The sequence below is a fragment of the Aegilops tauschii genome, chromosome 3 (genome assembly GCF_002575655.3).
Source record: "Aegilops tauschii subsp. strangulata cultivar AL8/78 chromosome 3, Aet v6.0, whole genome shotgun sequence".
In the NCBI taxonomy this organism is placed as follows: domain Eukaryota; kingdom Viridiplantae; phylum Streptophyta; class Magnoliopsida; order Poales; family Poaceae; genus Aegilops; species Aegilops tauschii.
The window spans coordinates 615,771,964-615,797,736 of NC_053037.3; the positions used below are offsets into that span (position 1 = coordinate 615,771,964).

At 42.3% G+C, this 25,773-nt stretch overlaps 1 protein-coding gene and 1 long non-coding RNA gene across 3 annotated transcripts; one reads left to right on the forward strand and one right to left on the reverse strand.

Annotated features, from left to right (window-relative positions):
• Positions 1 to 731: 731 nt before the first annotated feature.
• LOC120962105 (uncharacterized) lies at positions 732 to 2,599 on the reverse strand. Its single transcript, XR_005752936.2, has 3 exons — positions 2,463 to 2,599; positions 2,103 to 2,232; positions 732 to 2,003 (listed from the first exon to the last, which is right to left on the reverse strand). It is a non-coding gene; the product is annotated as an uncharacterized lncRNA (long non-coding RNA).
• On the forward strand, positions 2,485 to 5,202 carry LOC109763631 (uncharacterized). Of its 2 annotated transcripts, XM_020322474.3 has the most exons (3): positions 2,485 to 2,768; positions 3,329 to 4,657; positions 4,922 to 5,202. In XM_020322474.3, the coding sequence occupies exons 1-2, from the start codon at positions 2,526 to 2,528 to the stop codon at positions 4,634 to 4,636; spliced, it is 1,551 nt and encodes a 516-aa protein (XP_020178063.1). In that variant the 5' UTR covers positions 2,485 to 2,525; the 3' UTR covers positions 4,637 to 4,657; positions 4,922 to 5,202. The 2 variants fall into 2 exon arrangements, with proteins under 2 accessions (XP_020178063.1, XP_073367432.1); XM_073511331.1 differs by lacking the exon at positions 4,922 to 5,202 and having other exon boundaries at positions 3,329 to 4,862.
• The last annotated feature ends 20,571 nt before the right edge of the window (positions 5,203 to 25,773 follow it).

Here is a 25,773-nt window from a genome sequence, read left to right on the forward strand (position 1 = left end):
TGCAACAGTACTACAGTCCACTCCCCTCAATATTCAATTCATGAGGACTTTAGCGGGAAACCGTTGGGAAGCTTGGCTCCATCTTGTGAGAAGATTGATGGATGTTCACCTCTCTCAACAGCCAGACCAGTTGCGCTGGAAACTTACTCGGAATGGAGTGTTTTCGGTAAAATCCATGTATGTAGATATTATTCATTCTGGCATTATCCCTCGATCTTTGCATATCTGGAAAGTCAAAGTGCCCTTAAAAATTAAAGTGTTTATGTGGTTTGTTCACAAGCAAGTCATTCTAACTAAGGACAATTTGGCTAACCGTAACTGGAATCGCGAAGATGTAGTTTCTGCGATCATGATGAGTCTGTCAAACACCTCTTTCTCGATTGCCCAATGGCAAAAAAATTATGGCGGTCTGTGCACATAGCTTTCAACATTACTTCTCCGAATACCATCCACACGTTATTCGGGACGTGGCTGGATGGAGTATAATCAGAAACGCGAAACTGATTCATGTAGGAGTGTGTGCTTTATTATGGGTTATATGGAATTGCAGGAACGATTTGGTTTTTGATAGAACAACACATATTCATTTCTTGCAGGTTATTTTTCGGGCCACTACACTGCTCCGTATATGGTCGCTACTCACTCCGACGGATGCCAGGGAGCGTGTGGTTACTGGGTCTATCCGTTGGGAGACGGTAGCACGGGCTATCTTCAACCGGTTTGGATGGCGGTCATGTAATAGGATATGTGTTTAGTTTCCTATCTTTCTTTATTCCGCCGGTTGTGACTATTCCGTTTTCTTATAGTTAGCTCTTTGTGAGCCTTTTTGTAATTCGAGACCTAATGACTTTGTTGGACTATTTGCTTTTTAATAAGATGGCTGCATGTATTTCTTTGATACAGAGGCCGGGGGATAAGAGTGAGGCGTCGCAGAGACCGGGCTACAGGGAGCCCCTTTTACCAAAAAAAATCAAAATTATTTAAAAGTTTCAAAAAATGCCAAATCTTTTTCTATAAATACGTATGCATGTTCCTCAAATATGTATAAAATTTCATCAACTAATTTGACTATTTGCATGCTACACAAAAAAGACAAATATCAGTCCCAAAAACAAATAGGAAAAGGCATATTTTACTTCATGTATTTGTCTTTTTTGTATACATCACATATTAACATATATGTTTATGAAAATTTACACATGTATACTACAAACATATGTCTATGTGTATACTTTTTTTCAGATTTTTTTGAAGTGTGAAAAAGTATTTTCGTTCAAAGAAAAATAAAGAGCTCTGTGGAGCTCGGTTGCTGCTTCCGCTTTTCGTGGGGGATAACCCCTTTTCGGAAGAAAAAAAAATATTTCTCCAAGACTCAAATTCGAACATTGGATATTTCGTATTATTCACCGCCACTCCACCCTTACCGACTCTCACCGGCGGTGGGGCGGTCGCCTTGCGAGTCGCCTAACGGCTCCATGCTCTTGAATTCAAAAAAATACCCCTCTGTCCACTGGGTTGGCAGCCAAGGAAGTCAGCGCATGAGCAGATGACAGTGAGCCTGGATTCTCAGTCACAGGAACCTTCGTTGCTGCCACGTTTCGCACGAGCAGAGCATCAGTCTGCATTTTCATCAGAATCAACTTTGTTTTCCGAGCGATTTCATTTACAAAAAGGGCAATAAAAATAAGGATGAACCGCCATCTCTGGCATCAAGGAACCGTTTTTGTAATTCATGTCCATGGAGTCAGGTAATTAAGCAGCGTCATCACAATCACATGGCTGTAATAAGCTAGCTAGAACTACTAATTACCAAACGCGTGTGCCCGTCTGGACTTGGGAGCGGTAGCATAGAGATAGGTTTCTCACCCATTGGTTTGCACGTCCTTTGATGGAGCTTGCCCGGGTCAAAGATATCAGCTGTCATGCATGCATGGTGGAGCACTACCCCTGGCTGCTGCTCCATGAATACATTACTCGTCCTGAGGTGATCTACGCCTGGAGATCTGGGGAATCTCATTAAATGCCATCTTGCATCCTGTTGACTTTGCAAATCTGGACGGTCTGTATGCATGAGCTGTAGAGGAAAAGTAAAACTACATTACCGCGAAACCGTCGGTGTTGCACTCTGGATCATCTGCCATCTGCGAAATCGGCGGTTTCTCACGACCATCCGATGCGCAATTGACGGGCCGAAGCTTCTGCAGCCTCACCATGCGATCTTCTTCTTCTTCCCTGCAGACAGTCAATTCTCTCCTGTAATCAGTCGGTAATTAGTGCAAGTCAATGCACATCTTCTTAGTAACTGATGATCCCATGGCTCAAAGCATATAATAGTATGGTAACTAGTACTACTTCGGAGTCATGTGCATTGGCATATTAGCGCATAGCCCGCATCACACATCTGCCTCTAAAGTCTTACCATTCCCAAACCCCAGGCAAAGGCCAGGGAAAACAAGCTGTACCTGCAGTAGCTCCATTGATCCCCTCCACATCGCCGAATCAAAGCAAAAGAGCACGGTCCTGCAATGGAATCGAGCGGCCTGAGGAAGAGAGTAGCCGATATGATGGATGGGGGCAAGTACAAGCCAAAAGGCTATGGGATGGCCGGCCCCGGCCAGAGGCTCCCGTGTGCGCTGCTGCTGATGCTGGTTCTCGCCGCCGCCGCGTTGAGCGTCGTCGTCACGCACAAGGTCAGGGAGCAGCGTGCCTTTGCTGTGGTTCTCAAGGAGCGCGACGTGCAGGCCGTCTCCCTCCGGATCCAACTCCAGGTATGCCATGGCTCATGCCTTCTGTTTTCTGCTTCTTCTTTTCCCCCCTTTTTAGATCATGCATGCAGACAAGCTGGTGCAAGATCAACCATTCTGCATCATATAAGAATGAATCTGCATCTTTTAAGACTGTCAAATTGTAAAAATTGTAGAACAGTTAAGGAGTTGGGAAGCTTATCTGTGCCAACGTCTGCTAGAATTAGCTGCCGCCACCCTTTTCTTTCTCGTCGAATATGGATGCACCTCTCGAGATGCAAATTCTTGCTCATGGTTTCCAATTTATGTGCAACTTTTTTCATCAGTACTAACCAGCTGTATGAAATAGGAATAGTTTTCTAAACATCAGTTGATTTACAGCAGAGATTTGCTATGGTGAAGCTATGCATGTTTCTTTGACACATTTCGACATGTGCTTTGATTGCCATCTTTTTTCATTTAGTACGCACTAAGAATCATATTCATTTACAAGACGTATATATAAGTGTGGTTTGTAAATTCAAGGAAATATAACAAACCAAACATTGTACCATTAATTCTAACGAAATATATATTCTTCACAGAAAGAGAAGGCATACGGCAAAGAGACCAAGAGGAAGGCGGAAGAAATGAAGGCCACAATGTCTTCCCTGAGAACACAGAAGACAGACCTGAAAACAAAGCTCAAGGCGCTGGAAGCCACAGCCACAATCCTCAAGAACGTGCAGAAAGAGCTCGAAGCATCTCTCAAGGAGAGAGAGAGCCGCATCAGCCAAATGGAAGGGAAAGCCGCAAATCTTCACAGCACTCGGAAAGCACTGGAAGCAACTGTGAAGGAACGAGACAACCGCATCAAGCAAATGCAAGATAAAGTCACGAGTCTTGAGAAAACTCTGAAGGAACAGGAGCTGTCTCTGAAGGCGAGAGACAGCCGCATCAGCCAACTGGAGGAGAAAACCGCCGCAGCGTCAAATCCTGACCAGATGGCAGCTCTCATGGAAATCCTGCAGCGGAAGGAAGCCGAGCTCGAGGAGATCAAGACCAGGTTCCAGGACTACAGGACTACAGACAGAAAGGTCGTAAGTAGTAAGAGCACTTCGGCACGAACAAACCCAACAACACCTGCCGTTGTAGTAGCAGCAAAGGTTACAAACTCCAGCAGGAATAGTACTGTAGCTGCTAGATCAGAAGAGAAGAGAGCTGGCAACACCACAGTGACAGAAAGCAAAATTCAGAAACCGAAGACCAGATCTTTAGAAGAAAAGCAAGCGAAGCTCGCAGTCGCAGGCAATGCACAAGTTGATGATTTGCAAGAGCAAGACACTGATTTCTTAGATATGGATGATATTTATGGAGGCAGCCATACCAAGAAGTCTGAACTTGCTCGGCGGAACAAGAAGGTTTTGGCCGACCGTCATGTCGAAAACCAAAAGTCAGGGCACCCCCTGGACCAGCAGGACAGCCATCATGTCAGATATAACAAGCTGCTTGAGAAGGAGAACATCAAACCAGATGAAACCAAGAAGAAGAACGGTACGGTTGGGCACTTGGAAAAGATCCCCAAAGATGAAACCAAGAAGAAGAACAGTACTGTTGGGCACTTGGAAAAGATCCCCAAAGATGATACCAAGAAGAAGAACAGTACTGTTGGGCACTTGGAAAAGATCTCCAAAGATGAAACCAAGAAGAAGAACAGTACTGTTGGGCACTTGGAAAAGATCTCCAAAGACAGCTTAAGCGACGTCAACCTAGACAGACCGAGACAAGGGGTGACTGGTGCTGCTGATGTGCAGCCCAAGGTGCCTGTAAATGATGATTTGCAGCAAAACAAGAAGCAGAAGAACAAAAAGCCCAAATCCAAGAAGAAGGTGGTTGATACTTCAACTTGGTGATGGATTAGTTACAGAAGGAAGGTAAGTAGAGACCACATTGTTTTGAACCTAAAATGGTTACTGTGATAGAGGACTAGAACAGAAGAAATGCCATATCCATATGTCGAAATACAATCGAGAAATGAAGGCTGTAATGTTTTCGAGCAATTGATACTGTAATATTTTTACACTTTGTCTTGTGTTGACGAAGCAATTTTGCACACAGTACATTATAAGGTTTGCACGACACTAGACTAAATTTGTTTTTGAGTGCTGTAAATCATTCCGCTGCATTTGATTCCGTAGGCGCGGCAAACGGTAGACACGGTGACCATCGGACGGGGGAGCGCAGCTGGACAAGCAAGGGCGTGCGTGCGGGGTACGCGTGGGATGCTGGCAAGAGCGAACGGACACGAGGAAAAACAGAGGAGGAACAGAGCAGCATACACAGCTTCGTTTCTCCTCTGTTGTTCTTTTCCTTGGTCGTATCGTAGGTTCGTTTTCCCTCTCAGTGTGCAACGCATGCAAACTTTCCTTAACGCAACACTTGGAAACATTTAACTCTGCAAACAGCCTTTTGCCTTGAAGATGGGTAGCTCTCGCACAATGCCGATTCCAGGATAACAGGATAAGCAAGACGGATACGACTCCACTGCTGAAAGGGAATACACTCTGTAAAAGCACGAAGCTTTTGCTCGGCAGCTCCCCATGTCACCACGAGGTCTCCAGGGCAACGGTTAACTCGTTAAATTTTTGAAGAGTTATGAAAAAGAATGGTCTCACTCCCTCTTTTTTAAGCGTTTCTTAAAAGAAAAAAAGATTGCTTCTCCTCCTCACGTCTGCCGCCAAAATGTAACCTGCACAACCCTCACACCTCCGTCTGCCCTCGCCGGCGGCGATGAATTTGGTCGGTCTCCTAGATCAGGGTGACGATGGGGTTGGTCTGCAGGGTCATCGTCGTCCGCCACTTGCTCGCCTCTCGCTGGCCACACGAACCTCCTAAGAGCATCTCCAACAGGCGCGCTAAACAAGCGCCGCGCCGCAAATTTAGCCAGTTTAGCGCGCGCGCAACCCGGCGGGTGGCTCCAGCGGGCGCGCAATAACCGCGCGTGCGGTATAAGGAGTTGGGCGCGCGGTCGGATTCGCTATCTCGCGCGGTGTATTTGGGGCGCCCGCTTCCGCGCGCGGCACACTCGAGCGCTCGCGCTGCACTCTCTCTTCTCCGCCACCTACGCCCCGCGCGCGCCGGCGCCGGCGAACTGCACCCCATGGACGCATGCGCCGGCACCCCGCTCACCCCATCCTATAGCCGCGACCCCTCCACCGCCGCCGCCGCCGCAAACCCTAGCCCGGGTGGCGTTGGCCTCGCCTCCGCCGGAGCTCCTCCGACCATCGGCCTCGCGCACGGCCTCTTCATGCCGCCGCGGATGACCTCGGCGGCGGGTGGCGTCGCACCGGCGCCGGCCCGAGCCGCCGCCCCCTCCTCAACGCTCCCCAATGCGGCGCGGCCAAAGAAGGGCAAGACATCGGCGAAGAAAAACAAGGCGGCGGACGGCTCCGGCACCTCAAAGGCGAGGAGGAAGAAGCTTGCAGGGCGTGCGACAGGCGCGGCGGCTACCGAAGCGCCAGCGAGCTCACTCGTTGAGCCGGCGGCGGACGCGCACAACATGTTCGACGAAATGCCCCTAAGGTAAAAAAAATTCCAACTTTTCATTTTTTTTTAATTTTTTCAATGCATTCACATATAGATAGCTTATTTGCATTGTTCAAAAAACTTTGTAGTCTTAATGATGATGCATACATGTCAACGATGGGTGTTGGCTCCAACAATTCGCATTGGTCTCAAACCAATGACATGCATTTCGAAGACCATGAGTTCGAGGTGGACGAGGAGGGTGAGTGCATTGTCGACGCACCGAAAGGAAGAGCGGGCAATTACACCAACGTCGATGACATCTTACTATGCAATACTTGGTTGCAAGTGTCAAGGGATCCATCCGTTGGAGGTGATCAAAGTAGAGATGCCGTTGAAGATCTTGCCAACACCGTCGGAGCTTCACGTGATGCGGTGCGCGATGAGGAGAGGGAGGAAGATTTATCTTCGGAGGCGGAAGAATCGTCTTCCGAAGATGAGGACGAGGACGAAGACGAGGACGAGGAATGATGTGTCTTTCATTTGTGTATTGAACTTGATTTGCATTTTGAACTTGGTTGGATGAACTTGTGGGCATGATTTTGAACTTGTGGGCATGAACTTTTCTTCATCAACTTATTTGTGTGAAATTTTATATGTCATGTTCATTGCATTCTGAATGTTTCAACTTCATTTTGTGTTCAAAATGTCATATATGCAATGCCCCGGTGAGTCACGCGCGCTACATTTTTTACACGCTGCATTTTAGTGCGGCTGCTGGAGCCAGCTCTACGCGCCGCGCCAAACCAGGCGATGGGCGCGCGGCAAAGCAGTTTTTTGCGCGCGGCGCGTTCGGCTCCTGTTGGAGATGCTCTAATGAGCGATCATGCCCATCCGCCCCGCCGTCGATTGAGTCATTGCTGGTCTTCCTCTCCTCATCGTCGTATTCGTCCTCCTTGGGCTCTCACTAGCGCTTGCCGAGGGCCCGAGGCATCGGCAGTAGAAGCAGCGCATGTACCAGTGTAACTGGCCTTCCGGACAGGCACGCCGCTGCGTTGTGTCAAGCACAATTGGTTTGCTGCCAAAAATTGGCATGCCAATATTTGGCATTGTGCCAAATATTGACAACTACTTGGTTGACTACGGGTTGTTTTGCCTATCTCACATAAAGTTGCCAATAGTTGATAAGTCTTGGTATTGCCAATTTTTGACAATGCCAACATTTGGCAAGCTAAATATTGGTAACAAATCAATTATGCTCTTTGTGCCGAGCCAATGCAGAAAGCGGTGTCGCTGGCGGCATCCGTCCCGCTAGCTCTGCACATCGGCCAGCACCCCACTGCACTCAGACGACACGTTGATGCGGTTTGGTATCCATTTCCAACCACTTCTCTCATCATCAACATTGGATGCCGAAATTGATTGAGATTTTTGACGTTGATGTCGTTAAGGACCACAGATGCTCGACAACTACTAGGAGCGGTCCATTCAGAAGGAGACATTGAACGACTACATTTTGTACTGTCTCCTTTATTTTTTTCTGAGACTACTCATATTTTCTTACAAATACATATTTACGGTATAATAATGTTCATAAGTGCATTAACAGTAAGGTTTCAAGTGTAATAGTTTATGCTCATGCGAGGGGTAATGCTTCACAAGAGCATATTTGTGCTTTACACGGAGCACAACCTATGCTCTCCATCAATCGAAAAGAAAAGAAAAAAAACACAATAAACCGAAGAAAAACAAAAAAAAGCTAGAGAAAATGTAAAAAAAACATCCGAAAATGGCAAAAACAGAAGGAAATTCGGTTGTAGGTTGGTTGACTTCGCTCCCACGCACTTGCACGCACGATGCCACCGAGCGTCGAGTGTCCCTGCATAAAAATGCCTCACGCGCTAAAAACCATCGTTTTTGTGTGTCAGAGACAAAAAAAACAGCGCTCCAGCAGACGCTATAAAATAGAGCGCGCACAACAAACTTTAGCGCACACGCTAAAAGCGGTATCCTGGGCTGCAAACTTTGGGCGCCGGATTGTGCGTGATGCAAAATCTGGGCTGCTGCAGGTGGGGCCGCCGAATTGGGCGTCGTGTTTTTGTGCATATGGAAAACCTCTTCGTCGCTTTCGCGCGCAAAAAGATTGTTTTGACACTGTAATTTACCGCGCCGAGGCGAAGCGTGCCTGTTGGAGATGCTCTAAAGAAAAAAGACGTCAATTTGGTGGATCCCCGCTACCCCCGCCGGCCACCACGATGGCAGCGCGGGACCCAACGCCGCCGCCGGAGCCGCCGATCCTCCGAACCCAAGACGAGATCCTCGAGGAGATCTTCCTCCTCTGCTTGACAATTTTCATGTGAAATGGGGCAGTACTGTTTCGTCGGTGAAAAAACAAATTTGGGGTAACATTTGGTGTTCAATTATTTTCTTTGCACATGCCAAAATATTTAACCTTTTTGCCTAAAACTTTGTAGGTAGCATTTGGATGTGACTACGAATACATAAAAAATTTGTTGTTTTTTTTTTACATTTCAAAAATTATTTTTCAGACGCAAGAGCGCGCGTTTCTAGGAGCCAAATTGGATTTCAAGTATAGAATTGTTTGCCCAACTTAAAGTAGGAATACGGTATTTTCTCTGCCCTCCTTTGTTGCATTCCAAAGGCACAATACCGCATGTTGTTCGACAACATAGTTGGTGTACGCTCTGTTGGGACAGAGCCTCGATGCAACGATTTTGTACCTCTTAATAAGTTGCTATGAGAGATCTCCTCCTCGACTGACCTCCAGTTATTTTGCTCATCAGTCAATTCAAACGGCGGTTAACAATGAGAGCTTTTATGCAAGAGGTATACCCATTATTTCCATTGCTTTGTGGTGTGTCACATGCCTTATATTAGTACAAAACAATAATTTATTAAAGGTAGGATGTTTAAGACAACAAATGTACATTAAAAACGTGATTGGTGTGATTCTACAAAAAAGAATGATAAAATATGCTCGATATAAACCAAATTAGAAAAAAAAATTGCAAATTTTCTGCTCCTATTCTGATGCAAAACACGCTGTCAATAGACAATCATACATTCTAGAAATTTGTCAATATATAAACAAAATTCTGATGCAAAACGCGGGGTCAATATATATATTAGGAAAATATGCTTTTGAGCTCTTAGCCAAGATATTTATAAGGCTCAAAGGGAACATAATACATACATATAGACTATGATTTTTACATGAGTTCCCCAAATCAATCAGTGTAGGTTTGCAATTTTTCCTTTTTTGGATCTTGGGCTACCTGATTAAATGAAACAAATAAATTGAGAGGATTGAATGAAACATTTAGAAGACACAAACACATCAAGTACGGAGTAATTAAAAAATATTGCAAAATATTGTGTAGATGTACAAAATTTATTGTTTAGGTGATAAGTGCTACAACTGTATACAAATATGTTGACAATTTTCTAGGTGTAATGTAATTCAATTATAAATAAAATAATATATTGAATTTATAACTTATACAAAAATATAAAATTTAGTACAAATAAGTGACAATGGTTGCATTTAGCGCACTGTACGCCCTTAAATATTTTGGACTAGTCATCATATTGTTCTATATTTATTTTGTCACGGGTCTTAGTATTTATTGTATTTAAGGCACTGTCTAAAAAATTAATAATTAAAATTATAATAATATGAAAAAAAATTAGATTATACATAAATAAATTTAGTATTTTATTCATCAGAATTATTATGTATTACATTGTTGATGAAATGTTTAAAATTGGTATAAATGTGTTCTAGGCATGTTTAACAAGAATTTTCATGTGACCACGCATTATCATTTTTGGATTCCGATTTTTCATATCCGCATCTAATAAACAAGACATACCTGACAAAATAATTATTTTGTGAGATTGATCGATGCGAACTATTCGATTGAAATTCAAAGTATTAAAGAATAATAAAGTTCACAAAAGCTATAGATGTGAAGATCGGGGTATAAGCTTTCACTCAAATTTGGTAAAAATGTTTACAACCAAATTTGATGTAGCAACACGCGCGCTCGCGCACACACACACACACTTACTTTTAAGCCATCTAAATCTTGCTTCAGCGCTTCTAGATAGGTTGTTTGCTTGATCTAGCATGTTCACCTTCACAAAGCTTTTGTCAACCATAGGAGAAGCCTTGTATCCCACCTTGTTGTCGTCGATGTGTTGTTGACATTTCATCATGTCCTTTCAGCCTCGTCCAATATTCTTAAACTACGAGAGATTTTTGAGTTGAACAACTTTCTATCTGCTACGGTTACATCAGCGCAACTGCTCCGGCGAACCGTGATTGATGCAGGGAAGTTGGCACCCTAGCTAGGGTTGCTCAGTTGCGTTGTTCTTTTCTGTTTTATAGTAGTCGCAGTTTTGTTGAATTGTTGTTCATCTCTGTTTTGGTAGCAGCGGTTTGCTGAATTGCTGCTCATCTCTATGATTCAGGGTTTCCCCATCCTTCTGACATCACAGAGGCCGATACCAGCGGGTAGAGGGGAAAAGCTAGCCGCATCACGGGAGTTGCCGGCGCAGTTTAAAGGCATTTCAATATTGTTTTCATCCAATCTCTAGCGACTGGCTCATATTGCAGCACTTTGAAAGCCTTCAGTGGCGTTTTATCTTCTACAATTACATCACGGCAGCCAAGATGTGATGATCATCGAAAACAATAAAGGAAAGAGGAAAAAACATGCCATGAACGCGAGACGGAGACGTCAGACGTGTGAACAAAAGGCGCGGCACTTGGCCTTGTAGTACGTCGATTCGATCAGAGATACAATATCCGTCAAGAATCCATAACACAAAGGCGGCTGCTATAAATCAGCCGGATGATTTCTTAAAGAAAACATCCGCCTGTTTAGCCGTCCGATCAGCATGCTGGGCGTCGTTGGATCACAGCAGGCAGAGCAAGCTTTCAATGCAGCGTCGTTGCAGCCCCGCACGGAGCTACATCGCATCACCGACGGCGTCCGGTGAGCTCCATTGGAACCCGACAGAGCTCCAACGCAGCACCAACACTCCGGCGAAGCTCCATTGCAACTCCGGTCGAGCTCCAATGCAGCACCAACGCCTCCGGCGAAACTCCATTGCAACTCCTGCGGAACTCCATTGCAGCGATGGCTCCAGCGAAGCTCCGTTGAAACTCTGGCCGAGCTCCATTGCAGCCCCGGCAGGAGCGCCTACTTCATGGCAGCATCGCCGTCCTCAACTTGTCGCGCCGCCGGCAGCAGCGCCCCTTCCTTCATTACAGCGTCACCGACAGCAGCAAGGAGACGGAGATGGTCCGGAGAAACTGCAACGGTGCTCTGGTCCCGCGCCACCGGAGACACTGCATCGGCGCTCTGCTCCCACGCCACCGGAGACGCTGCATCGGCGCACTCTACCAACAGCGGGCGCTCCATCGCAGCACCGCCGCACTCACAAACACCGGCTGCAGTGAGCCAACGCATGGGACCTGCAGGTCAATACGGACGCTGCAGTTCGCCAGCGCAGGGAGCTGCAGGTCGATGTGGGTGTCCTACAAATTGCGAACCGCTGGAGTGCTGCAAGCCGCCCAACGGCTGCTCCGATAAGGGCCGATAGCGAAGCAGAAGATGGTTGGTTGTGTGACAGAGCTACAAGATGAAAGAGGAATAGAGATCTCGCTGGGAAGAGGAAAGGGAACAAGCGACTCGCGTTGATGCTAGGGATAAGGATAAGGCAGCGACGCGGTGCGTGGCCCCACGAGGACGCGTGTCACGGGGGCAAGACGGCTTATTTCCTCCAGAAATCATTTGATTGTCTTTAAACATAAACATTTTTGTAACACAAATGTGTGGATGCGCCATGCGTTGGACATTGCACACGTCAGCACCAGATCACCAGTATCTCATCTGTCACAGCTGTGGGGGTGACTGAACTACGTCTAACAAAGTATCGTTTCCATGCTATAACTTTTTGTTATATATTTGTATGACAACCCTGAGTATGATTATGGGCAAACGAACTTGGAGTGATAATGTTGTCCTCTCTCCGCATTACTGCATGGTGTTCGACAACATAGTTGATGTACACTTAGTTGAGACCGAGGCTTGATGTGGCGATTGTGCGCCTCTTAGACTAGCCACAATGAATAGTAACATGGACTAGTAACATACTCATATTACTAGTCTATGTTACTACTATCTCCGTCTGGGATTTTAAGTCCCCCTAGCACAAACGCACGGACCAATGCAAAATTTATTGTATTCCGCGTCAGTTACGGCAAAGGTTTAATTCCGCATGCAACTCTGGCCGTATGCACCAATGAATAGGAAGCAAGGAGAGAGATAAGCCCTTTTTGACCGAGCATGCATTGGCCGTTGCTTCGATTACGCAGATGTAACTAATTAAATTCTGCATGCAGCCTCTTTCCTCGCGCTTGCATGCGACGCAGCTCATCTGGCTAATTAATTGGCCCAATTAGCGGACGTTGCGCCAACGAAACCCAGCTAAAAAGCAGGGAACTCATTACGAGCGGCCTTAAAATTACAGACGTGTGATCGGGGCTCGCCGGCCTTCTAAACCCGGACGGAGGTAGTATCTCTATAGTGGGAAGTAACATACGTATGGTAACATGGAGTATTTCATTTATTAAGCTATAGACACATCTTGTCTTGATATGTGTGATGTTACTCATACTAGTAGTAATTAGCTATGTTAATACTTTCATCTTTTTCTTCATCTATTGCATGTCACATCATCTATTTAATTTAGATATGTGTGATGTTACTATCTATGTTACTCCCACTGTGGGTAGTCTTAACAAGTTGCTACGGGAGCTCTCCTCCTCGACTGACCTCCAACTCTTGTAGATTCTGCTCTGGATTTTTATCAACCGATTCAAAACCTGATTGACATGATTACACAAATAAGCTAATTTGACAAGATATCGATAGAAATAGCTCAAGTGGTAAACAAAATTAACATTCTTCTAGTACTATTGTGATGCAAAACGTGGGTATCAATAGATAATCATATATTCTAGAAATTCATATCTAGATAACATGCATAGGAGGTCTTAACCAAGATATTTGTAATGCTCCTTGCAAAATAGATATTTATAATGCTCAAACAGAACTACATATACAAAATTAATCTATGTAGGCTTGCAATCCTTTCTTGGAACTTCGATCACTTGACTGAATGAAATTTTAGAAGATTCAATGCATGGAATACAAAATAACAAATATTATTGGAAACTATAGTATAAATTTACTTACAATATGTTTTGATTGATAATCACTAAAAGTGTACAACAAATAACATTGTATCTTCATATTTAACAACAACAATATGTTGTCAGTGTCTTTTTGTATAAACAAAAGACAATATAATTGAAACTGTACATTGAATTTGGGGTTAATTGTATAAATGCCACTTGAATTCTGGCAATTCCGAGAAACGCCACTGCAATTTCCAAACTTTGAAAAATGCCACTGCAAAATTTGCAAACTTTAAAAAACGTCACTGCCGACTTTCAAAAATGCCACTGGAAATGACATTTTTCAAAGTTTGGAAATTGCAGTGGCGTTTCTCGGAATCGCCAGAATTTGAGTGGCATTTATCAAATTAACCCTTGAAATTATAGGTGATAAATAAAAAAAGTTTAGTATTAATGGATACGGCGTTTTGGAGCCAGAGCACACGTGCTCTCATTACCTTGTCCGCTGGAGACTAAACTGCTCCATTTGCATTTTGTTCTTCGGTTTACCGCTCAACTGTTGACTTCTGAAAAAAATATGATTTTTTAACAAATCAGAAACAAAATCATAAAGGTTCGTGAATTAAAAAATGTTCACATTTTTTGTAAACAAAATCATAAACTTCGAAAAAGTTAACCAATTTGAGAACAAATTCATCCATTTGAAAAAAGTGCATCGAAATTGAAAAAAATCATTAACTTTGAAAAGGGTTCATCAATCTTTACAGAAAAAAAATTCACAAATTTGAAAAACTTACATCAATTTTGAAAAAAAAATCACGAATTTGAAAACGATTTCACCAGTGTTGAGAAAATGTTCACGAATTTGAAAAAAGACCATGTATTTTGCAAAAAAATATAAAATAATTGATAAAAACATAAAAGAGTAAAAAAACATACACAAATAAAAGATAAAACCCACACCGGAAGCTTACCCAAACCAAAGAATAAACTAATGTGGAGAGCTCTTAATGTGCCGGCCTACACAACATCGATAGAGCGAAGGGGTGTGCGTCGCGTATGGTTTCCCCGTTAACCAGCGCACAAGTGGCAAATAGGAATCTCCCTGAATTGAGCTCTCGGAGCGAGCTCCCAAGTCCCTCGCACCACTCGTTTTTAGGCCAGCCCAGTGTTTACACAGTTTAAAACCTGTTGACAAATTTTGAAAACACTAAAAATTCGAAAACAATTACTCGTAAATAAAAAATTGTATAATCCTAATTATTTTATAGATTTCAATTTTTCCATCAATGTAAAAAACTCGTGAATTTGAGAAAATGTTCGTGTTTCCCAGAAAGTCCATTGATTTTTTAAAAGTAAATGCTTTTCTTAATCCACATATTGGAAAAATGTTCATGAATTTCAAACATTGTTCGTGAATTCAAGAAATATTCATATGTTAAAAAATACTCTCAAATCCTTAAAATGTTGTTCAATTTGAAAAGGGTTTGTGCATTTGAAACTATGTTCCTAAATTAAAAAGTTTTCAAATTTTTGGAGAAAGCCCTTGAATTTTAATAGTTTCAAGTTTTGAAGTTGGTTATCTTGAAAGAATGTTTGAGAATTGATTATTCAGAATTTTTTAGAAAATGACCTTCAATTTTAAAATGTTATTACTAATTTTCAAATACTTGCGTTCCATGTCGCCAACCACTACACCGTCATGCTTGGCGATATAAATAGTTATTACTAATTTTAAAATACTTGCATTGCAAAATATTTGTGAATTGGTAAAACATTTATGAATATGAAAAAATATCATCAAATTTGAAAAAAAATTCATGAATTCAAAAAGTGCCCGTGAAATAAAAAAATATTCATGAGTTCAAAAAATATTAACAAATTCAATATTTTTTTGTGAGTTAAAAAAATGTTTACAAATTTAAGGAGGAAAAGGAACACTGAAAAATAAAATACCAGAAGAAACATAAATAAAAACAATTAAAATACCATAAGAAAACACAAAGAAGCCCAAGGTGCCTGTAAATGATGATTTGCAACAAAACAAGAGGGAGAAGAACAAAAAGTCCAAATCCAAGAAGAAGGTGGTCAATACTTCAACTTGGTGATGGAGAAGTTACAAAAGGAAGGTAAGTACAGACAACATTAATCCCCACTGTTTTCAACTAAAGAGGTTACTGGATAGAGGACTAGAACAGAAGAAATGCCATTTCCATATGTCGAAATACAATCGAGAAATGAAGACTACAATGAATCCTAGCATTTGACACCGTAATATTTTCACACTTTGACTGGTGTTGACAAAGCAATTTTCCACGCAGCTCATCATAAGGTGTGCACAACACCTAACTAGATTTGTTTTTGAGCATTGCAAATCATTCCGTCCCATTTGATTTCTTAAGCAAGAATGTCGTGACCTCGCCTGGACAAGCAATATGGTAGCTCAAAACTACAAACATGCATGTCGCAGGTAAAAAATGTTACACAACAAGTTATTGTGTTAGAATAAGCTTGATACAAGAGCAGTGCAATACTAAGTCGTTGCAAATAGGTGAACATAATGAATAACAACTATTCAGAACTCAGAGGGAATATAGCATTAATTAGTAACTGCAAGTATATATTCACATGACAAATACAAATACTACAATGCTTGGTTGAGTAAAGTACAACGGTTAGTATAAACTAACCATCACTAGTAGAAAAAGGGCCTTTAGTCCCGGGACTAAAGGGAGGCCCTTCACGTGGCCGCTGCCTGGAGGTCCACACCAACCGGTACTAAAGGAAATTTTATGATTTTTTTCAACTTTTTTTTGAATTTTTTTTATTTTTAAATTTCTGAATTATTTTAACCTCTAATCTCTAATCACTGCTCAATTTAATCTCTAATATCTAATCACCCCTCATCATTCCAAATCATCTAACTTCCCGGACGATCACCCATCCTCTCACTACTCCAGCCTGAGCACGCTTAACTTCCGGGTTCTATTCTCCCTCATTTCCAAGTCTGCACTTGTTGTTTTTCTGACAATAGTAAGATGTCAATCCTATTAACCCTCAGGAATTTAGCTTGAGCATGAAGTCACACATTCCACTGTTTGAGTTTGAAACTATTGTTCTAAAAAACAATAATTATTTAGTAACACTAATATTTATTGAATAAGTAGTTTGACCATAGTTTGACCAGATTTGACCAAAATTCAAAAAAACTGAAATAATTATTTAGTAACACTAATATTTCTTGAATAATTAGTTTGACCATTGTTTGACCACAGTTTGACCAGATTTGACCAAAATTCAAAAAAACTAAAATAATTATTTAGTAACACTAATATTCTTGAATAATTATTTAGTAAAACTAATACTTCTTGAATAAGTAGTTTGACCATAGTTTGACCAGATTTAACAAAAATTCAAAAAAAACAGAAATTTGAGCATAACTTTTTTTCCTTTTAGAATTTGAGGATTCTAAAAATTTGCAAATAGGACGTAGGCCGTCAAAATTGGATGCGGATTTTCGTGCTGAACATTTTGATATATTATACGTTTTTTCTGACATCGTATGCAAACGTTATAGCCGTTTTACATTTTCCCTACACTTTTTGCAAAACATGTCCAAATTTAAGTTTTTAAATTTTCCTAACTAGTACATGTAGTAACATAACTACATCTGGAAGGATTTTAATTTTTGAAGTTTTTATCATTTTCTTTTGCTTTTTACAAAACTGAAAAGGCGATCCACAGGGGGGTAGAGTTTGAAAATGGGACCTTTAGTACCGGTTGGTGCCACAAACCGGTACTAATGGGCATCGCACCCTTTAGTCCCGGTTTGTGGCACCAACCGGGACTAAAGGTCCCATTTGAACCGGGACTAATGCCTGTACGGTGCCCTAGCCGCTCGAACCGGGACTAATGCTCACATTAGTCCCGGCTCGTAATGCAACCGGGATTAATGCTCTTTTCTGGCCGAACCAAAGCCCTGTTTTCTACTAATGCATGCAGACATCTCCCATGGCACCTAAGCAAATAATCAGCGCTCGCCTCACTCGGGCTTCACCCATGGCCAATGCCATATGTGGTCGTTCGCCATCCTTCAGCGTTCCATGTCACCAACCACTACACCGTCATGCTTGGGTCATCCACTGTACTCGTCGAGCTTGTGGCCATTCTCCTGCCGTCAGGCACGTATTGAAGATGTCGTGCATGGTGCCCATGGAGGCCTTTAAGACCACAATGTACCTTGCTCAAATCTGCTGCGACGAGATAGACCATGACTACAAACAAGTCAACTGAACTAGGTCTCTTTATCAACTCATATAATTTGAAACTTACAAGTGACAAAACATGAAAAGCCGAATGTGGATATCTAGCAAGTAGAAGGGGGTATGTATTCAAAGTTTCAAACTAGTTTGAATGTTGGATCATTGATTTAAGTTGACAAAATTTCAGCATATCACGCACCCGGCCGTATCCATATGCAAACTATAAGGGCCCTTCTTCCATCTGCATCTTCTTCATCCTTGTTTGCTCCACCATCTACTGCTTTCTTCAGACCCTATTGTTTTTTTAGAGAAAAGGGGCTTTTACGGCCCAGGCTCCAAATAGCTGCCTCAGTAGGAACAGGGCAGGACACGGGGTGCCAAACTCCTCCTCTCTTTTTTTATCCATCCAACGCGCTGGGAAGCACCAGATCATGGTCGATCAGAACCACACCTCCTGGAGGAAGGCCGCATCTCCCCAAGCTCAGCCTGGATCCGGCCACAAGATGAGCGGGGGGTCTCTTGCTGCTTGTTCTAGTTTCCTCACGATTTCTTTTAACTCCAACTTGACACATCTGGCCAAAGCACCTCCCACAAAGAAATAATGCTGGCGGTTTTCCTCACGTTCACCTGCATACCAGACCAAACCGCCCGGTTGAAGCAAATGTCATATGTGCATTTTCAGAGAGCCCACAAGGTATGATGCAATCAATCTTCTCCAGCTGTGTTCATATTCTTCTCTGACCTTGGAAATCTTCAATGTCATCTGCTTTCATGTTCTGGCCATGCTGGAATCCAACATCTATTTTTGGCAGCAGATGAATCTATCTATGATAGTTGATGCAACAGAGGGGTAGGGGCAGATCGTCTTCATCGCCTTATGATAGTTGATGCAGCGGAGCACCATAAAAAAAGAGGCCAACATGGCTCTGTGCTGGTCATGACTGCAACCAAACGATAGTGATAGTTGATGCAGCATAGGATGAGGTGTTTCGATGGTGGTTGAAAGTAGATTGTGATGCCGCCATAATTTGTCATTGCCCAGTGGAGAACCTAGAGAGGATGGAAAGCACATCAACTTACCTATCCGATGTTGTCGAGTTTGTCCTCGGTTCTCAAACTATCCACTGCCATGTAACCTGTCCTGAAATTCATTTAATGAATCGACAAATTATCTTCATACCCTGCGTCGTGTTAAGATAAAATTTGCTATGTAGATTCCCATCCATGAGTGTACTTCTCTAGACCATTGACGTGTTTATGTTCTAGAGGAACGGAGTACATTGAGCTGGGTGGTATGTATCCTATCTAGCAGAAAGCCAGCAGCACGAAGTCCTTAATGTAGGTTAACCAAACGAATATATGATATACTACAAGACGATGTCGTGTCGGGCAAAGCCAGCTAGAACCTGTGTGCGTGCGGCCTCAAGCCAAATCCAATGGTGCAGCATGGGTTGCGCTAGAAGACTGCGGGGAGAAAGTTTATTGTGTTGAATTGTCGAGGAATTAATTTCAGTTTTCCTATCTAGGGGATTTGGATGCTATATAGTTTTTTAATAGTTGATAGAATTCTGATTTTACGGATTGTACTATATATGAAATTATTCTGCATTTTAGTATTAAACAAAGGTATACAATGCCTGGAATTGTGATATTTTCCTATACATATATAGTTTACATATTTTCTTGGAATCATGCCTAGAATTGTGATATTTTCCTAGACTGCAGGCTCCTATATTTTTTCTTGGTTGATTTGGTGGTTAAATTTAAAAATGGTTGTCCACAAAATTCAGTTTAACTGAAGGGAGTACGTGAGTTGTACAGTTTTCTGTCTACATGGTTCTTTTATTGTTTGGTGAACGAGAACCATCTCCAGCCCGAGAATATCAGATGGTGATCTTGCGGACAGAGTCACCAGTGGTACCTTCGCGTCTCGATTCCAGATGGTGAGCTGCCTGCTGCTACTACCATATTATACTACCGGCTGGCTACGCGAGGGTTTCAGTTTATCTATAAATTGCACAAGCTGTTCATTCAGCCGGTACTATAATTTGCTGCTACTACCAAATCACAAGATCAATTTATCTATGCTATCGAATTTCGTGTGTATGGATACAATTACAAACTCCGTTGATTCTTCATGCTCTGGTCGATGCTCTGTCGGCAGCCCACTGACCAGGCAACTCTGTCGTTGAGGACCGCAGGAGGATCCCTGACGCTTTGTTGCTCCTGTGACCTTCAATTTGCTGTGTGGCTGTCTACAAACGTACAGTAGCTTCATTCTTTCTTTCACTTATGAAGATCTACTTTAGCTTCGCTTGCTTTTCTTTCTTTGGGGCCTGTAATAATGAAAGGCTAGGATTTATTCATGTTGTGTGGAGAGAACTTCAGCTCTCGAGCTCTGGGCGGCGTAGTCCCCTGTAGAGTAGCTTTATTTCCCTGGTTCAGTGTATAATATGTGACGGCTCTGTTCTGCTTCAATCTATAAAATTGGGGCAGGGGGGCAACCCCTTCCGTTAAAAAAAAAATTAGCTTCATTCAAATTCTTTTTAGAAATTGTTAGACGAATTTCTTTGTAGAGTTGAGAGAAAAGATGCGTAGACAATAGAATTATGTTGAGGTTTCCAATAATTTGTGTTATTTGCTTGCAAAAAAATTGCACAAGCCGTTCATTAGTTGGGTGATGTTTGCATATGGTGTTTCTAGCCTAAAAACTGATGGAAGATACTTCGTGTATTCTTTTGTGTGTCTATCAGAACAGGCATGGTGGGAGGGCGATGCTCCGTGGATTACTTTTCTTAATATTACAGAGGGAGGATCGAAGGGGAGATTGGTACATTCCCTTTCAGCGGGCAAAGAAAAGCAACACTTTTTCATGTGATTTCAGATGAAACGACCAGAGTGTGTAAAATCTGGACTGCTACAAACAGGTCAAGGTTAATTATGTTTCTTCTTCTGTTATTCTCTAGATGATGATATCAAGCAAGATCACCTTAGGACAATATAAGCTACTATTTACTTTCTTTGTGTTTCAGTATGTTTAAACTATTTACATGTGTGCAAATGGGCAGATTTTGATTATGCGACTTGGTGTCTTATTTGTTCTGCGTAACTGTTGGATCATAGCTCTTATGTTATCTACGTATAGCCAGTCCATGCCAAAAAATAAAAATAAAAGCTATGGCAAGTGATATGTTTATGGCTGGATGTCTACTGCTTCAGTCAAGGCCATAGTAGATTCGATCGACACTGATATATCTAAACAACAACTGTTTCATTTGGATCACATAACGTTATTTTTGCTGAAAAATCACATGGTTTTATTTAAGTTTGTGGGTGTTTACCCTGATCTGTTTGCAACTCAGCATGAGAGGTTTCCGTTTATGCATGTAATTAGTTTGGTCCAGAAATCGACCATGGATAATGCTTCTTATTTTGAATTGACTAAGTTCTTCCCTTTGGATAAGTGTGTGCATTCCGACGAGTCTCTGAGAAAGTAAATAAAGAGGGCTTTAATGAGTTGATTGTGTCATTCTCCCGTTGCAACACACGGGTATTTTGCTAGTAGTATATAAATAGAATATATATAGAATTATATGGCAGCCTTAGCTAGCTGACTATCGGAAAATCCTCTGGCAGTGATCATGCCGTCCTCTCTATGCTTCTTTGCTGCATTCGGAAGGCATGTTACTGTATGTTGTTGACAACATATAGCTTGCGTCGACTCAGTTGAGACCGAGCCTCGATGTGGCGATTGTGCACCTCTTTTCTTTATAAGTTGCTACGGAAGCTCTCCTCCTCGTCTGACCACCAATTCTTGTTGATTCTGCTCCAGATTCTTATCACCTGATTGAAATGGCGATTAGCGTATAAGTTTTTACACGTGAGTTGTGACCACTATTTCTGTTGTTTTGTCGTGTCTTATTAGTAAAACAAAAATAATTATTTAATAAAGTTATAGTGTGTGCGACACCAAATGTACATTCAAATCCAGATTTGCGTGATTCTAGATTTTGTTGATAAAATATGCTCCAATAATAAAATAAGTTGACATTTTGTCTGTGTGATGCAAAACAGGGTATCAGTAGACAATAATACATTCTAGAAATCCATGTCTAGATATATCTTAGATAACAAACTTTAGAGCTCTTAGCCAAAATACTTATACATAATGCTCAAAAGTAATATAACACATACATATACACTGTGATGTTGATCTGGGTGCCACGGATAGTTTTGTGTAGGCTTGCAATTTTTCCTTTCTTGGATCTTGGATACTCGATTGAATTAAAAGTTAGAAGAGTAAATGCATAAAATACAAAATAACAAATAATATTACAAAATACAATATAAATAACAAAAAATAGGTTTTAAGCCCTAGAACCATAACAAGTAACATTTGTATCCTCATAGTTAGCAACAATAATATGTTGTTAGTTTTCCACAATGTAATTGAATACAATTATATTTAAACTTTTACATTGAATTCAGAAATTATATAGAAATAAAAAAGTTTATTATAAATAAATGACAATGACTAGTTTTAGCACATTGCGAGCCATTGAATTTCTTTGACTAGTCCAAAATAAATCATTATGTTGTTTTATGTTTAATTTTTTATAAGTTTTACGGTGATTTGTGATTTTAACAGCCGTCTATCAACCCAAATAAGATGTTTGGAAAATAAGAGTTACGGGAGTTACGAGACTGAAAGTATTGGAAATTATGAGCAACGGTGGGAGCGGTACAAATTTTTTACGGGACTAGTAAGGTTTCAAAAGGGTAAATCCGTCAATTACTTTGATCCCCATCGCACCAATGTCGTTGGCCGATCTGTCTGTTCTTAGTACACACGCACACTAAGCACTCTCACATGGTGTTGTCTGCCGTTCCTCTACCCCTCCAATGTGAATTGGGATTCCGCTGCAAGCGAAGACAAACAAAAGTAACAAAGACTAAACTTCTCTAAACAAAACTCGAGTATAACCCTAATAATCCTTACCTCTCTTGTTTCTCCTTTAATAGGGAAAGTGTTGTGCTTCCATTTACTGTAATTTTGCCTTTAGGTCCATCCATCTAGAGAGCTTGAGGTGGCAGTAGCGCAGGTGGATATGAAAACGAGCGAATGTCGGTCGCTCGAGGAGTGCATTATAACAGTTGTGAAAGGGTGTTATCTCGAAGATTAGGCTCTCCCTTCAAAAGTTCTCGCGTGTGCCGAATACTACATGTAGCATAATACTTTAGATAGTTCGGGTCCACCCCCTGGTGTGTGAAGACTTTGATCAGGATGTTGCTCGGCCTTATCTTTGTCGGGTCGATATGCATTTCCCTGATGGTATCTGCATAGAGCAGGTTAGAGCCGCTACTACAGTCCATCGGACAAGGGTAAGTGAAAACTGTCCATGATGGGATCAAGTATCAACGCGAACCCTTCTTCGTAACAGAGTTCCTCCGACCTTTTTGGTAGATCACGTGTGATTCGAAAATCCGTCCACTTGTTGTAGCAAGGTGGTTCAGATGTACAACCGCGGGGGCCTGCGGTTGCGCCCTTTGAATATGAGTGGGGTATAGCATATCTTTAAGCCTGGAAGGAAATTTCTTTTGGCCGACATTGCTCGGCCCAGGCTAGCCTCCGTTGTCATTAAGACCTCGGCTGCTACTCTAGTGCTCGATTACTATCTTGCCGGCTTGATCGAGCACTCGGCAATTTCGGTTAGAGTGAGTGGGCCGGCTTGTCCATGCGTTGAAGGGCCATCTCTCTTCCCTTGAACAGGTTTTTGTTTGCTGCCTATGCGTTTCTTTGCGAACCCAACATTAACTGCTCCTTCTTCGGCATCGCTAGTGCTAGGTGTGGTGTGCCGAGGTCTGATGCTTACACTCTGCACCTTCAGGGCCCTTAGAACGTTGTTTCCGTTGTTCTCGTGAGCAATCCATTGTTGGAAATATACCCTAGAGGCAATAATATTGTATCATTATATTTCCACTTTCACAATTAAGATTTTATATTCTATACTATAACTGCTATGATCCTAGAATATGACATTCAGTGAAAAACTCATATGCATGTGTAGAATGATAAACAGTAAAGAACAGGTTCTTGGTCTTGCCTCTCCAAGATTAGCTCAAGTGTTGTTAGTGATCATGTTTTCCGGATTTAAAATATCGTTACACTTAATGTTAATTTAGGACTATCTTTACACTCAATGTTAACCTAAGATCTGGAAAACATGATTATGAAAAACACTTGAGCCAGTCATAAAGGTGAGACTAAAAATCTTATTTTACCGTTTATCAGTTCACACGTGCATATGAGTTTTCCACTCAATCACATGTTCCAGGATTATATCAGTTATAGCATAGAATTAAAACTCTTAATTATAAAAACAGAAATATAATAATACAATATTATTGCATCTAGGGCATATTTCCAACAGTCTCTGGGTTGTGCATTTCGGCAAAGGCTGATCAGGTCAGCCAAGAAGGTCGGCGCGGATAAAGAGGAGCTGCTCGCATGGTTCCAAGCTATTGAAGATCATTGTTAAAATGTCCTCAAATACAAGGAAACCCTGAAGAACAAGATACCAAAGCAGAGGGCGCCCAAGGTGGTACCGACCAAAAACGGCTGGAAACTATTTAAGGACACGGACGCCGCCACGAACCACAGTGCAGTCTCCAAATGCAGGTGGGCCAAAGACCTGCACCCTAGTGCAGGAGACTTGCCTCCTTGCCGTACTGGCCGAGGAGGCGATACCGGCGAGTACGCTGAAAACACTACGGGACTTCGGAAGCCTTGGGCCAAAGAATCTCGCTACCTGGGGAGCTCATCCTCCTGCCATGATGAGTAGCCAAGTTCTTTCCAAAGGAATGACGTCGTATCTCGACCGACGATGATGCTCCTCGAACGATCTACCAGTCCTGACGAGATGTGCCGCATCGCCATGAGACATCGGCCTAGTAGGTGACTCAGTTGTGGGCCTAGGTTAGGGACCAGTACACACCAGATTTCTCCAAGTACTATGAGGATGCCAGCATGAATGACAAGCGTTGTTACCATCAACGCTCTCCCAGATATGGGGATGGTGGCATAGGCAATGTGCCTACCATGCCTTTCTGATTGGGTGGTTTCCCACCCCTTCTCAACGAACTTTAAACTCACGAACTATGAGAAGTATGACGTGGCCACGAATCCCTTGATTTGGATAGGCGGTTATATCCTCGTTGTCCAAGTGGCGAATGGAGATGATCTACATGTCATGAAGCACTTGCCGTTGATGCTAAAACGATCAGCTAGGTACTGGTGGTTGCACATAGTAATATTTTCGAGCAATTGACACAGTAATATTTTTACACTTTGTCTTGTGTTGACAAAGCAATTTTGCACACAGTACATTATAAGGTTTGCACAGCACTAGGCTAAATTTGTTTGAGTGTTGTAAATCATTCCGCCCCATTTGATTTCGTAATCAAGAATGTCATTACCCCGCCCGGACAAGCAAAATGGTAGCTGAAAACTACAAACATGCATGTCGCCGGTAAAAAATATTACACGACAAGTTATAGTGTCAGAGCAAGCTTGATACAAGCAAGATGCAGTGCGACAGTAAGCAGTTGGAAATAGGTGCCCTGCGGAGGCCTTCATCTCTGCCGTGGAGACCTTTAAGGTCACAATGTACATTGCTCAAATTTGCTGCAACGAGATACCCCATGGCTACAAACAAGTCAAACTTGGAAATGTAGCAAGTATAAGGGGATATTCAGATTTATTTGATTGCTGGACCATTGATTTAACTTACTTGAGCATATCACGCACCTCGCCGTATCCAGACTCACAATGTAAAGCCCTTCTTCCCTCTACATCCTCTTCACCCTTGTTTGCTCCACCATCTACTGCTTTCTTCAGACCCTGCTGTCTCATTCACCCTGGCTAATTTACGAGCTGCCTTTGAATTAACAGATTAGATGGCTCATTTTATAAGCACAGTGCGTGGGGGTCGCTGCCGTCGGCGGCAGGGAAGGGCGGGAGGGCACGGGGAAG

Bases quoted from the DNA above. Each gene is read 5' to 3' on its own strand.
- LOC109763631 (XM_020322474.3), top strand. From the start codon at position 2,526: ATGGAATCGAGCGGCCTGAGGAAGAGAGTAGCCGATATGATGGATGGG. The intron at 2,769-3,328 runs GTATGCCATGGC...TATTCTTCACAG, and splicing joins CCCTCCGGATCCAACTCCAG to AAAGAGAAGGCATACGGCAA.